This window comes from Zonotrichia albicollis, chromosome 2 (assembly GCF_047830755.1).
Source record: "Zonotrichia albicollis isolate bZonAlb1 chromosome 2, bZonAlb1.hap1, whole genome shotgun sequence".
NCBI lineage: Eukaryota > Metazoa > Chordata > Aves > Passeriformes > Passerellidae > Zonotrichia > Zonotrichia albicollis.
Window position 1 is genome coordinate 55465486 of NC_133820.1, and position 13208 is coordinate 55478693.

The 13208-nt window shown below is 45.3% G+C and overlaps 1 protein-coding gene across 1 annotated transcript in view; it reads right to left on the reverse strand.

Moving 5' to 3' along the window:
- The window catches only part of GUCY1A2 (guanylate cyclase 1 soluble subunit alpha 2), a 158921-nt gene extending 146291 nt beyond the window's left edge, over positions 1-12630 (reverse strand). Inside the window, exon 1 of the mRNA XM_074535173.1 lies at positions 12026-12630. Within this exon, the coding sequence (XP_074391274.1) occupies positions 12026-12280 (255 nt within the window). The 5' untranslated portion in view covers positions 12281-12630. The remainder of the gene's footprint in view (positions 1-12025) is intronic.
- Positions 12631-13208: the final 578 nt, after the last annotated feature.

Genomic DNA, 13208 nt, shown 5'->3' on the forward strand with positions numbered 1-13208 from the left:
ATTAAATCTCCATTCTGGTTGTCCCAAAGTGCTTTTACAGCAAGAATATGGATTGCAGCAATGCTTGGTATCACGGCAGAGAGGAAGAAAAACAACTTCTTGTCTGCTCAAGAAGTTTTGCAGCTTAGAACACCTGAGCAATCGTCCACAGATTGTCTTTGTGCTTCTCATGCCTGGATACATACTGCACTCCTTAACCAGGGAAAAATCATTTTGACTACCTCAAGATTTGACAATACAAGCAATCTCCTAGTCCTGAACTTATTTCAATGGTAAACGCCTCTTCTCCTGCAGTGCTGAATGGAAAAAAAAAATTCCCATGTTAACTCTCTCTCCTGAAAGCTAAATCAGTTTCCTAGCTGTTGTCAGACAATCCTAAACAACCTCATGAACTCATCACTTTTCACCGGTAACTCCTATCGAATCTTAGAAATTTAATACAGACAAAACCAGGATTTACTATTAAAACATGGGTCATAAACAGAGCTCGATGCAATGCGCTCAGAGCCAGAATGGAAACCGATCCAAGGAGTCACAAAGTCTTTCTTCATCTCAGACAAGAATTATGATGGCATGTTGCTGTGCATCGTTAGAGTGTCACTATGCTCACCATCTCAGTTTGCTGTATTTCATCACTGGTGAATGTCATTTTGCTACAAATGTAATTCTGTAACCAGGGCCATGTCTAAACAAAACAGTGAGAAGAGACATGACACCTGTTTGCCTACAAGGGCAGTTTGGGGCACTGCTTCTTCCACTACTGATAATGCATTGCTCATGAGACAGAGAATGAGCAGGAAAACAACTCCACCTCTTTTCTTTTTTTTTTAATTCAGTAACAAGAATGGATGGAGGCAAAATAGCTAAACCTTCTCCCAGCAGCATAGCACACATGACCTCTCCCACAAACAGAGTTCCATCACTCAAGGAGGTAAAAGACAGCCTTTAACCATCCACCTCCTCCACTGTTATGCTATTTAGGTGCTCAGTACCAGTAATTTACTGAAGATATTGTAAAGTTTCATAGCTACTTAAAATTATAGGATTTAATGTAAATATAAGCCAGGGACTATTACCTAAACAATTATATGTCAACAATTCCTTTTGATTATGATGATTAACTAATATTTGTATGCATCACAAGAGGAGTAGTCACATCTGTTCATGTGCCTAAGGACAAATCAAAGCAAAACAAATTCTTGTTATTCCTAACTGTAAATTAATCCAAGGATTGCCATACCAGATCATATCCAAGCTCCATATGGTACGATGACATGTAAGGTATAAGGAAACACTGGAGATACTCAGATTGATCTCTTGCCTGGCAAAGAATAGAGGACTTCACTAAAATAACTCGGAATTCAGATATCAGGCCATGGCTAACCCTAATGTGTCAGAATAATTTGTAAAAAATTACTGAATCAATGAGTCATATAGGTTTGAAAGAACGTCTGGAGGTCTCCTAGATCAACATCCTCCTCAAAGTAATTTGAGTTAAAACTGGTTGCTCAGGTCATTCTTCAGACAAGTTTTGAGCTTCTCCAAGGATGGCGATCTCACAACCTCTCTGGGAAACCTGTGCCAGTGTCTGAACACCCTCATGACATCTCATTTCTGTCCATAATTCTGATTTTAAACTCCCATCTTTTTTGCCTCTCATCCTTCCTCCATTCTGTACCGCCAAGGAAAGCCTGGCTCCATCTTCCCTACATACTCTGCTCAGTTTAGCTGTAGACTGCATCTTTCTGCTCACCCTTTTCTTCAGAGAATGAACCCCTTTCCCCAATAAGCATAATTTAAAGCCGCCTTCACAAGGTTGTGCAGCCAATTAGAGATGGCCTCAGCTCACTTTGTCAGATTCTTGCTCAGCAGTCCTTGCTCCTCAGAGCATCCCCCATGTCCCTGGAGATCACAGCTTGGCTAACAACACCACCATCACTGCCTGCTAGATGTGCCTGCACCAGCCAGAGCCTTCTCCCCTCCACCAGCAGGACTGAGGAGACCCCAGCTGGGCACCTGCACCTTTCACCCCTGCACTCAGAGCCGTGTGGTCACTCCTGACTCCTCGAGGTCTTCCCTGGCTGCATCATGGGTGCCCACATGGATGAGCAGCAGCGGTGCTCATAGTCCAGGAGACAAACAAGCTCTGGCAGCCGCTTTGCAAGGCTCATGTGTGAGCTCTTGGCAAGCAGCAAACCTCCTGTGACAGCACAGCAGGCTGGCACACAATGGCTTCTGTCTCCTCAGGAGAGAGCTTCTGATACCTACCTCACCCTCCTCTTCTGGAACCTTCTAAGGGTTGAGGCTCTGCTGGATCTGCTGGCCCATCTGAAGGGAGGGAGGTCATCTCTCCCACCTCTTCACAGGGCACTTTACCTTCTCTGTACCTGATGAATCACAGGTGGAACAGGGGCCTTAGTTATGCTGTCAGCAGTAACCAACCTCCAGCCCTCGCCATCTTGAAAGTTTCCACCCTTGACTCTCAAAGCTTATCTCTATTTTTCTCTCCTTCCTTTCAACATGGAGCTCAGGTTCTTGGCTCTGCAGGGCCTCTGGAAAGATCTGTCCATCCTCCCTCATTATCTATAACAGCTCTTTCCCCCTGGCACCTCACTGCTCCCTGACCACAGTGCCTGGCCTTTGGCACCACCAGGCCGCAAGGCCAGCGGTGGCAGCCCTGCCACAACAGCCACTGTCACTCTGCCGGCCACCACTGGTTACAAGATGCACTCCTAGAGAAATGTGCCCTTCCTGCTGGATCTCATCCTGCTCCCCAGTAGTGCAAAACTTGTTCAAGTCCTGAAGATAGAGGAGTAATAGTTCCTCAAAAACTCCTTCTATAACTAACTGGAGAAAATCTTTATGAAGACATTTGTCTAAATGAACTTGAAATATTCCTGGTTTTTAAAGTCAGACAACTTCTCTTGCAGAAAGGATTCTAGTTTAAACTGTGGGGCATTTTTTCTTTTTCTGAGTTCAGTTTTCTCTTCCTGCAGCATCATTGCCTCAGTTTTCAAGGCAAAGGGGAAAAAATTTCCCCTTCAACTGAATCCCTTCTTACCGCATCCCTTCTTACAAATGTATTTCCTAAGGCAATCAAACATAAACTTTCCAATCTTCTCAGAATACAGAGATTTCAGCCTATTCTCTAGCCATTTTCTGTTGCCTCTGAAATGTCTTTCATTTGATTGCAACACCTTTGGAAATAAACGGTAGGGCTCATCTGCCCAACTGCAGGCACCCACAGTGATTCATTTAATCCTCTGGTTGGCATCTAATACGTGCCTGAGGACTCAGTCTTTATAAATACCCATTTCTTTCTTTTGTCTAGAAGAGACATTGATTGATTGCTACAGACTTCGACATCTTAAAATGTTTAGGTAAGGACAGACAAACCCCACACTGAGGTGACAGAACTGCACACAGTATCCCAGATGACTCAGTCTCAATTTACATAAATGCAATTTCAAATTCTCCATGCCATTCCTTTTGCATCCTAAGACACCCAGATGGAATTAGGGAAGAAAGGGGCTGTACAGAACACTGCCAAGAGAGCAGCCAGGTACACAGACAGTTCCTCCTTAGCCCTAACAAAGTTTCAAATATTTTTTCCTCAGAAAAGCTAAGTGGCTCCTAGCTGAGCTTCACAAAGGCTTCAGCAGTCATGCTGTTAAAACCTGAGTGCTTAAAATTTTAAACAGGGAAACTGAAGCACTGAAGAGCATAACAGGCTCTGCTAGAAACCACTTTGCTTCTATCAGAATTTCTTCAAGTATGTCCATTGGGTCAGGGGGCCCTCCCACAGTGTTGTGCCCTGGGGAGTTGCAAAGTCCTTCCCAGAGGAATCTGCACCCCTGCATGCAGGAGAGCCTGTGGACTTCCGCCAGATCAGCACTGTGACACTGAAAGTTTTAAATGCTTCAAATTTCAAGTGTTCAATCATAAACTCATCAGATGTGTATGATTTTAGTCACCAGATTCACTGCTGGTGATCATTCATTAATGAAAAACATTTCTTTTTCATATTTCAAAACCAATTTTAGTCAGGCCTTTGTGCTTAGGTGACTGCAGATCTCTAAGCACACACGAGCAGGTGTGCATCTGGCCCATCCAAAAGAAGATAAATGGCAAAACAGTCATTTTCAGTCTGCGTATTTTTAATATTTACCCCATGATCATGTAAGCAGTGAAAAACTGTTCCCTCTCTGTCCTTCTGGTCTGCAAAATATTGAATTAAAGAGGTTGTAAACAAAGGATCAAGGCTCCAGTTGAAGACAAACATTTATCAACACTCCCAAGTGCCAGGAGTGGAGAGATAAGCACTGAAATTGCTGCAGCTAGGGAAAAGCAGAACTGAAAAATAAAAGGAAGGCTCCTTTGGCATCCAGCAATGTTCTGATGATGCAGAAAGGAAGAAAACTCCCTAGCAGGTCCTGCAAAGCCAGCACTCTCCCTGTCCCATTCCAATAGCTGAAGAATGGAATGATAGGGAACAGAAATCAGAAATGGAGAAACAGTTTCACAACATAAGCAATCATCTGAAATTTTAAAAAAAGAAATAATATTTAAGGGTTTAATAGTGTTTTTGATAATATAACCAGGAAAAAAAAAAGGTCAGCTCTCTAGATTCTGAACATTTTAAGTTGCACCTATTTTTTTAACTGCTTCTATTTCAGCTAAAAAATATATCTTCTTCATGAAGACCAGGTTCCCAATTCCAAATGAAAGCACCCCCTGCTTGCAGACCTCCATGACTAGCGGCAGATTCAGTATCAAGAGAGGAAGATGCATAATCCCCAGGAGGGGACTGTCTGGGGATCCAGGGCAGGGTGAGTGACAGCTGGAGGCAAACAAGCTGCCTGCAACAGCTCAGGATGATCCAGACCGGACCATGCGAGGGGGCAGCGCCCGAGCTCAGCGCGACTGGCAGGCAAACCTGAGACATTTCTGCTCCTCAGTTCATACAAACTGGGGTCCTCTTCACAGAGAAATGCTGGTGCACATCAGAGAATTGCCTTAATTTAATAACCAGCATTGAGATTAAGAATTTTGCCCAATATTATTTCATAGCAACAATGCAAACACTGTGAAGAAATAAAGCAGAGCTAAATAATGACTAGAAATTGTAAGTTCTGCATCCCAGCTGCCTTTCAGCTAGAAGAACCACAGATATTAGGGATGGAAATTGCCTATTAGATCATCTAGCCTAACTCCTTGACACTGAAGGATAAATATCTCAGGGTACTATCCACTATAACACCAGCTGCAATCACTTTGTTAGTCTCTGAATTTCAGCCTGAAATGGACAGAAAAACTGTTCTGTGCTGCAGAGAGAACGTGCTCAGTAAGATTATAACAGATGATCTATTGCTAATGCTACCTGTTCATCTTTTAATGCAACTGATCTCTACTACATAAAATCATCAGTGCCACTCCAGCAGACTGATAGGAAATGAAAAGCCTTATAGGTTGGTCCTTTTAAAGGATTTTTTTTCTGCTGATATAGAAGAAGAACCAATTTCCCCAGCGTAACTGGACCTAATTTCATATGCAGCTCTGCATAGGTATTTATCTCTTTGAAACCTATGGACAAACCCCAGATGTTTTTAATCTTCATTCTGAAACTTCGTTTGAGAGCTCGCAAAGCGACACATACAGAAACATCTGGATACAAGACAGAATAACTTCTTTTACTCAGAGCACTTCCTAGCAGCCTTTAACATTAGCACAAGAGGTAGAAAGCAAGAGAAGGCTTTCCTCTGTATTAACATTTTGCATTTTATCAGAGCACAGCCAACTGCTGTGAGGTGGTAAATGGCTCTGCTCAAACAGTTTCAAATGAAGGACATTCATGCTCATTGTGATGCAGCCATGAGGGCTCACTGCTTTTGTACGGGAATTTATTAATGATCGTGACATTCTCTTTTCCCTTACACCTTCCTCTATTTGCACCTGCACACTCTGGCCAGGGGAGAGGCAGAGAAGGGCAAAGCAATTTAGATTAGTTTTGTGGGATCACCAGTAGTGCTGCCATGCTCTGCTCTGCCAGCCAGCAGGTCTGATCTGCCCGTGGGCAAAGCCTATTCCCCAGCAGGGATATGCTCACTGCTTCCAGGCAGCAAACTTGTCTGCAACCTGTGACTGCTTCCGAGACACATTTTCTCCAAGCACTGAAGGGAAGTTAAGATTCAGCCTGGAACAGCACAAATATTAAGAAAGCCAATATTACCATGACTGGTCTAAGCATTACATGTCTAATACTTAAACTCACACTCAATAAAATTTCATCAAGGTCAATACAATGCTGCAGGCCCTTGGCCAGATGATTTTTTCAGTATTTTATTTGCTGAAGCTAAATTTTCTTGGCATCACACGTTAAACTGCTGAACAAGAAAAACAACTAAAACCCACTGTGATGCTCATATTGATGATATTTTCCTGAATGTTCCTGTTTAAGACATCACAGCTCCATTTCAGGCTGATGATGAAATAACAGATTGCCTGACTACAGACTGCTTGTGTGACCTTCTGTATAACTGACTTTTGTCTATGTTGAGTTAAAAGATACTCAGCAAAAGTCTGGTTTTATTATACTTTCCAAAAAATCATTCTGTTTGCCTGCTGAAATGAGAAATTAAAAGTTTCCCATAGAATGTGCCTCTCTTTGCCATTTTCATACTTCACACCCACATTCTTGAGAAGGATGTTACTCATGTAAGAAGCTCATCCAGCCTGGGCTACTAAGTGAATAAGATCATCACAGCACTGATATGGGTATCATTTGACATTACCTTATTTCATTCAGAAAGACAGGCAGAGGTCATTTCTACAACAGCAGAGCTTAGCTAAACACAACGTGTTAATGTAAGTGATAGGGAGCTCAGAATACTTGTGCAAATTTTTTTCCAAAATCTTATGCAAAAATCAATTTGCTACCTCTCCTACTAGTGGCAGCAGCTTGTTAAGGGGGTAGAAGTAAAAAGCAAGTAAAAGGAGTAGTACTCATGGACACTAAGTGGTAGAGGTTTATGATGGAGCCACGTTTGATATAAGCTGCTACACTGCAACTTCTCTGCCAAAACCCCACCTCCGCTCACTGGAGGATTCACTTGCAATTAAGCAATCTGAAGTTACAGTAGTTCTGTGACATAAGTCATAGCCTACACACCAACATAAATGACTGCTTTTACATTCACTTTTCTTCCACTGGCAGGGAAAGGGCTGCATTCAGAAAGCCAGTTCTTAAATTCAAACTATTTGGCGGCAGCCAGTAGTAGCTTCCTAAATAACACAGAAAAAAAAATAGGGTTCTTACATTAATGTGTTTTGAACTGGGCATTTAAAGAATAGCAGAAATAATTCTAAGTGAACAGAAAAGTATAACAGAAGTGATTTTCACTTAACAGTTTTGCAAGCAATGCGTTACATTGGCCTTTCAGAAAATAAAATCAAATGGAAGTGTTAGTCAGTTTAATGCTGTGTTGTGCTGTAATTTGTGTTTCAGAAAGATCAGTGCAGTGCTCAGGGGTACACAGATTCCTCTGAATGCACACCCAGTCACTCTCAGCTCCTTTAGGGACAGCCTATGCCTCTTAGATGGGAGCAGAGTATTTGACTTTTCAAATCAGTGACAAATTATGTTTTTCTGATTTAGATTCTATTTTCAGCCTGGTATTGGATACAAGTCAAAATAAAACTGGAGCAAAAGTAAAATTGCTGCAAGGAACTAGAATTCAGCCACATACTAAACTGCACTTTTAAAGACTCAAGCTATGTCAACTGGTGCCAGGATACTGTTCTCCTACAGTAGAGCTTCTAAGGGAAGAAAAATTTTTTTAATAATGAATATCATATAGCATCATGTTCTCTACTTATAATTAATCAAAATGTATGTCTTTGTGGGTGTAAAATCCATCCTTTAAAACGGAATTCAATAACAAAGCTGGAATCAAAAGGAGAATGTATCATTAAATTTGCTTGTGATGTGCATATAATTACCAAGTTACTTCTTTAAAACAAGGTCAATAAATCAATGTCCCTATTAAGTTCCCAACATTTTATTATTTATCTCCAATAAAATGAACCCAGCTTGGTGACAAGGGCAGCTGTTTGTTTTGGGAGCAGCTGGATCTGGCTCCGGATTTCTCTGATCAGAGTGCATAACCAAAGACCATTAGACAGCGGTTCAGATGAAGGAGGACAGAGGGACATCTGTATTCTGTCAGGAACACGATTTAGGAACATGTTAAAACGGATAGGAGCTGCCTTCACAATTACTCAGCGCTGTGGGAACATCACAGGGATCAAAGGCTGTGAGAGGGCAGGGACGGTCATGGGGCAATCTGCAGGGAGCACTGCTGCCAGGACCTTGTGAGCCAACGGAGCCACAAGAGCTGTGTGCACAGCCTGGGGTTTATTGCACTGGGCAGCAAAGTTTGGTCCCACCAGCCATCGTCGTCACACCCAGGTGCTGAGCACAGCTCCCCGGCCCCACAGAAGCCTTGCCTCCACCCTTCTGATGCCAGGGCACTTGGCTACACAGCAAACTGGTACTGGTTGAGGCAGCAGGGCAGCAGCTTGGTGAGATGTTCAGCACATGCACAGTTAGTTTGCTGAGTGCAGCTGAGACAAAAGAGCTGCCTCTCCTTGCATTGTTGCTGCTCTGCCTCCCTGCCTGTGCACCCTGCTTCCCCAGCACAGCTTACTCACAAATGCCAGCGGTGGGATGTAGATGGACGTCTCACCACACACTTTCCCTAAAATACAGAGCTCTTTTGGTGGGACGTGAGCCCTATCATCCTTCTAGTTCTGGGGCTCAGAAAAGAGGGGGCTTGCAGTGAGCACATTCCAGACAAACAGTAGCAATCCTTCACCCATCCAGGCATGTCAGGAACGTTTACAAACCCACAGGAACATAAAATGAACCCATGCCGAAAGAGGGATCAGGTCCCTACATCCTCTAGTGTAACTACTGCAGGAAAAAAAAATCTCCAATAGACAATATAAGAGAAAAGGTGGAATATCGTGCCTGTTGGAAAATGCTAGAAGCTGTTGTCTGGGAGCAAGGGGAATGGGGTAGATTCAATGCTGCAACACAGTAAGGCTCACTTTTTGATATTTTTCCACAGTTCCACAAAAAGTAATGTTTGTGCAAAGTCATACTCAGCTAAAATTGAGACCAAGAATACAAGTGATAAAAAAATGCAGTAACTTGTTTTCACTGTATTTTAGTGTAATATATCTTGAATATCTCATTACTGCATTTCTTTGTACAGAATCTCGTACAATTGATAGTACAGCTGTACTAACTCATGAATTAATTGCACAGAAGAAACATTTCATACACATTTTTGCACAACCACTCCCAACATGAAGCCTTCTTGCTGCTCTGCCCTACATACACCCCCCTTGGGTGCCCAAAGCTCTTTTTCCCCTTGGATGTTCCTTCCTATTCTGTTCAATGCTCTCCACATCCCCAGAGCAGCTCTCAGTAGCTCCTGCTACTACTTAGAACTCTCTGCATGGTACAGTAATATTAAATACACACACCGAATTTTTCTTCAGTGAAAACACAAAACAATGTTTCACTGAGTATTCAATCCTAGTCACTGCTGAAGGAAAGCACAAAAATCTACAGCTAAGTATAAACATCAGGAACCTGTAGCATCCTTCAACTTTGAAAGTTGGAATGAGGACAAAGAACTGCTGCATTCATGTCTGAAGAGACAACATTAAACCTTGCAGGCTAGATATAAACATCTGTATGCACACAGATATGTTTATATACTTATCAGAGACCCCTATCTATAGCAGAATGGAATGAAGATCTGTCTACATCTACAAAAAAGTATTAGAGCTTTTTATTTAGAAAGAACATCTGCCAGTGCTCCCTTCAGACTTGCCTTCTAATTTAACAAACAACATAAATGAATCCTATTAAATCAAAGTGGGTTCTTTTTTTACTTCTAATAAAAGTTATTCCTGATTTATATCAGTAGATGTGAAAAAATAATCCGATCCAAAGTGTTAGACATATGGCAACTTGACTTGTTGCATGAAGGCATATATTCAGTACTACACAGCTCAGTAAGAAAGCACCAAAATAACAAAGCATTTGAACAGTGGTTTCTCTGGGTGATAAATAAAAAGGCAGGGGACTTGGTTCTTTCCCTAAACCAAGACTAGGACAAGAAGACTTCTTTGACTTAATGACATTAATTTATGCCAAAATGAGTAAGATGGGAATGAAGCTGTAGTTAGGATGCCAAAATAAAAAGGGAAATTTTAAGTAATGTATATAACATTAAAATTCTTAAATAACCTATTTTTTAGCAACAAGGGTTGCTATAATTACCTCCCAGGGAAACCACGAATGCTGCTGCTTGGGACATCAAAACCATGTTAGATGAAATTTTTGCATTCTTAAACAAAATTTCTCTGCGAGCAGGGAAGAAAGAGGACTTGGATCTATCAGAGTTTTATTAATGTCTTAATTAAAGGAATGTGTTTATTTTGAAAACAAATTCAAAAACTTATATGTAAAACTGTAATTGTCTCTTATAGCAACATAACACAGGAAATAACAGTCAAAGTTTAGAAAACAAATACTAAGGTTATCTCAAAATGCTGTGCTGAACTACTTCTGAATACTTCAAATATTTGGGGTAACATATGCTCTAATTATACCATTGCATTGCTATTAAATTAAATAGCTCCTCTCTTTTTTAATATACTAAAACAAGACAGGTCACCTGAAATATCATCTATTAATATCAGCATTACAAGACCAGATTCCCAGTGGAGAGGGAAAAAAAAAAATCAATGGGAAAGGAAAGTCTTAACTGCAGCTGGATGACTATTAGCTGTTTAATGCACTAAAACTTCTCCCATTAAACACCCTGTCTACTCCTGTCCAGCACTTGAACTCCAAACAGAAAAGAGTATATTAAAACCAATGCAAACTGAGAGCTGATGGTGATGAGACTCATAAGGAATTTCCAGAGCTGCCTAGTAATATGAAAAAAGATGATCTGATGCCACAAAAGCAGACACAGCTGCCCTGCACATTAGGACTACTTGTTGCCATTTATGTTTCATGTTTTAATACATTAAACTATCTCAGAGCCCAAACAAATATTCAGTTGCAGCTGAAACTTCAGGAGGAAATTTCAGCAGTGATCACAGACGTATGTACAGGAGCACAGCGCAATCATAGCAAAAAGGCTGGAGAAAAACCTTCTTTTTTACGCTAATCTACGAGAACTCCTGACACACTGATTTCAGTCTTACAAAATTATACCAGCATATGTTACAGGCTCTACCTGAATTCGCTCCTGATGTTAACAGCGTACAGACAATGAGTCCCTGACTCTCAACTACAGGTGCAGCTATCTAGGCAATCATTAAGTCGTGGATTTCAGTCAGCTTTAAAGAAACTGACCTGTCAGTAATGTGTGCGCATCCAGGAGGCACAGGGAAATCTGTTGCTGAAATATTTCCGAACACATAGCCGGAACTTTGTTTTGTTTTACCCTGTTCAGTACAGAGAAGCCCTACAAATGTAAGAAGTTCACATCCCCTCACTATTCAGGAACAATGTGCACGCCATGCATCATACAGATATAACTTTTTATATAATAAAAAAATAAGAAAAAAACCGGTCGCTAGTACCAGTGATAAGCACTTTATTACTCTATTTTCATTCAGAGAGGGACTCGGCAGAAACGATAAACCCAGCCCAAGCGGCAGCTGCGCCTAAGCGTGACTCCCGACCCGATTTCCAGCACCGGGCTGCCGGGAGCTGCACTCCCGCAGGTCTGCGTGGCTGGCAGCCGGCAGCCGGAGCGGGCACGGAGAGGCAGCGGGTTCCAGCGCGCTCCAGTGGGCTCCAGCGACCCGGTGGGGCCACCCGGGAGGGGGGCGCGGGCTCCGCCGCCTCTCTCCCGACAGGGACCCGAGCCCCGGGGCAGTGCCGGGCGCGGGCGGGGGCGGGGGCTGGGCACGGGGCACTCATTCACTCACTCACCGCGGGGGCCGTCAGCCGGCGGATGCTCTCGCCCAGCGAGTCCAGGTTGACCCGCCGGCGGCGCGGAGCGCGGCGCGCCCCGGCGCTGGCCGCGGCGGCGGCGGCGAAGGGGATGTCAGCGGGGCCGGGGGGGCTGCGGCTGCCGTTCCAGCAGAGGCGGGACAGGGGACACTCGCCCTCCTCCTCGGGGCTCGTCTCCGGGCAGTCCGAGCCCAGCGAGCTGAAGGACTCTGACGAGATCTTGCGGCGGGACATGGTGCCGCGGGCGGGCCGGGCGCGGGGCGGCGGCGGGCTCAGCGCGGGGCGGCGGGCAGCCGCGGCGGGCAGCGCCGAGCCGGGCGGGCGCGGGGGCGGCCGCCTCGCATGGCCGCGGGTGCCCCTGGGCGGGCGGGAGGCAGCGGCGGAGCCGCCGCGCCGGGGCCGGCGCAGACCGCGGCGCTGCCCCGCTCCGCGGCTCTCCGCGCCGGGCCGGGAGCGCGGGTGCCGCGCCGCGCCGCGCCGGGAGCCTTTAAAGCGGTGGCGGCGGCGACCGCGGTGGCTGCTGCCCTCCTCTGCCTCGGCCGCCCGCCCCGCTATCCCCTCCCCCGGCTCCCTCGCTGCTCCGCGGGGATCACGTGTTGTTTGGAGCCCTTTCCCCCTCCTCCTCCTCCACCTCCTCCCGCCTCCCCCGCCCCGCTCGCCGCCTGTCGCGCTCGGCCCCGCTCCCCGCTGCCCCGCGCCGCGGAGATGCCCCCGGCGGGGCGGGCCGAGGGCAGGGCTGAAGGCAGGGCCGGCGCGCTGCCGGTGCCGGGAGGGCGGCAAGGCGCTCCGCTCTGCGCTTTGGAGCTCTGGAGCTGGGCTGGGGAAAGCGGGGAGGTGGCCCGGTACCCGCGCACGGCTCCGCGGGGAGCGGCGGTGGTGCCAGCGCGGAGAATGGGGACGATCCCGGGGCCCTCCGGTGGCTGCCGCCCCGCTGCCGCCGCCTCCAGTCCCGCCGCGGTGCTGGACAGCTCCCTGGCAGCTCCAGCGGCCGGGAAAGCCGGTGCGCGCTCCCTGCCCGCCCTCCCCGCCTGCGAACTTTTGAAATTCCAATAGGGAAGCTGAAGCTTAAAAAATAAATCATTTTAAAAACTGGGGAGACAAGATGCTGGCCATCAGCTTTCAGAATAAAAAGCTGTCGTCTTTGTGCAAGCGCTCCTCCCTT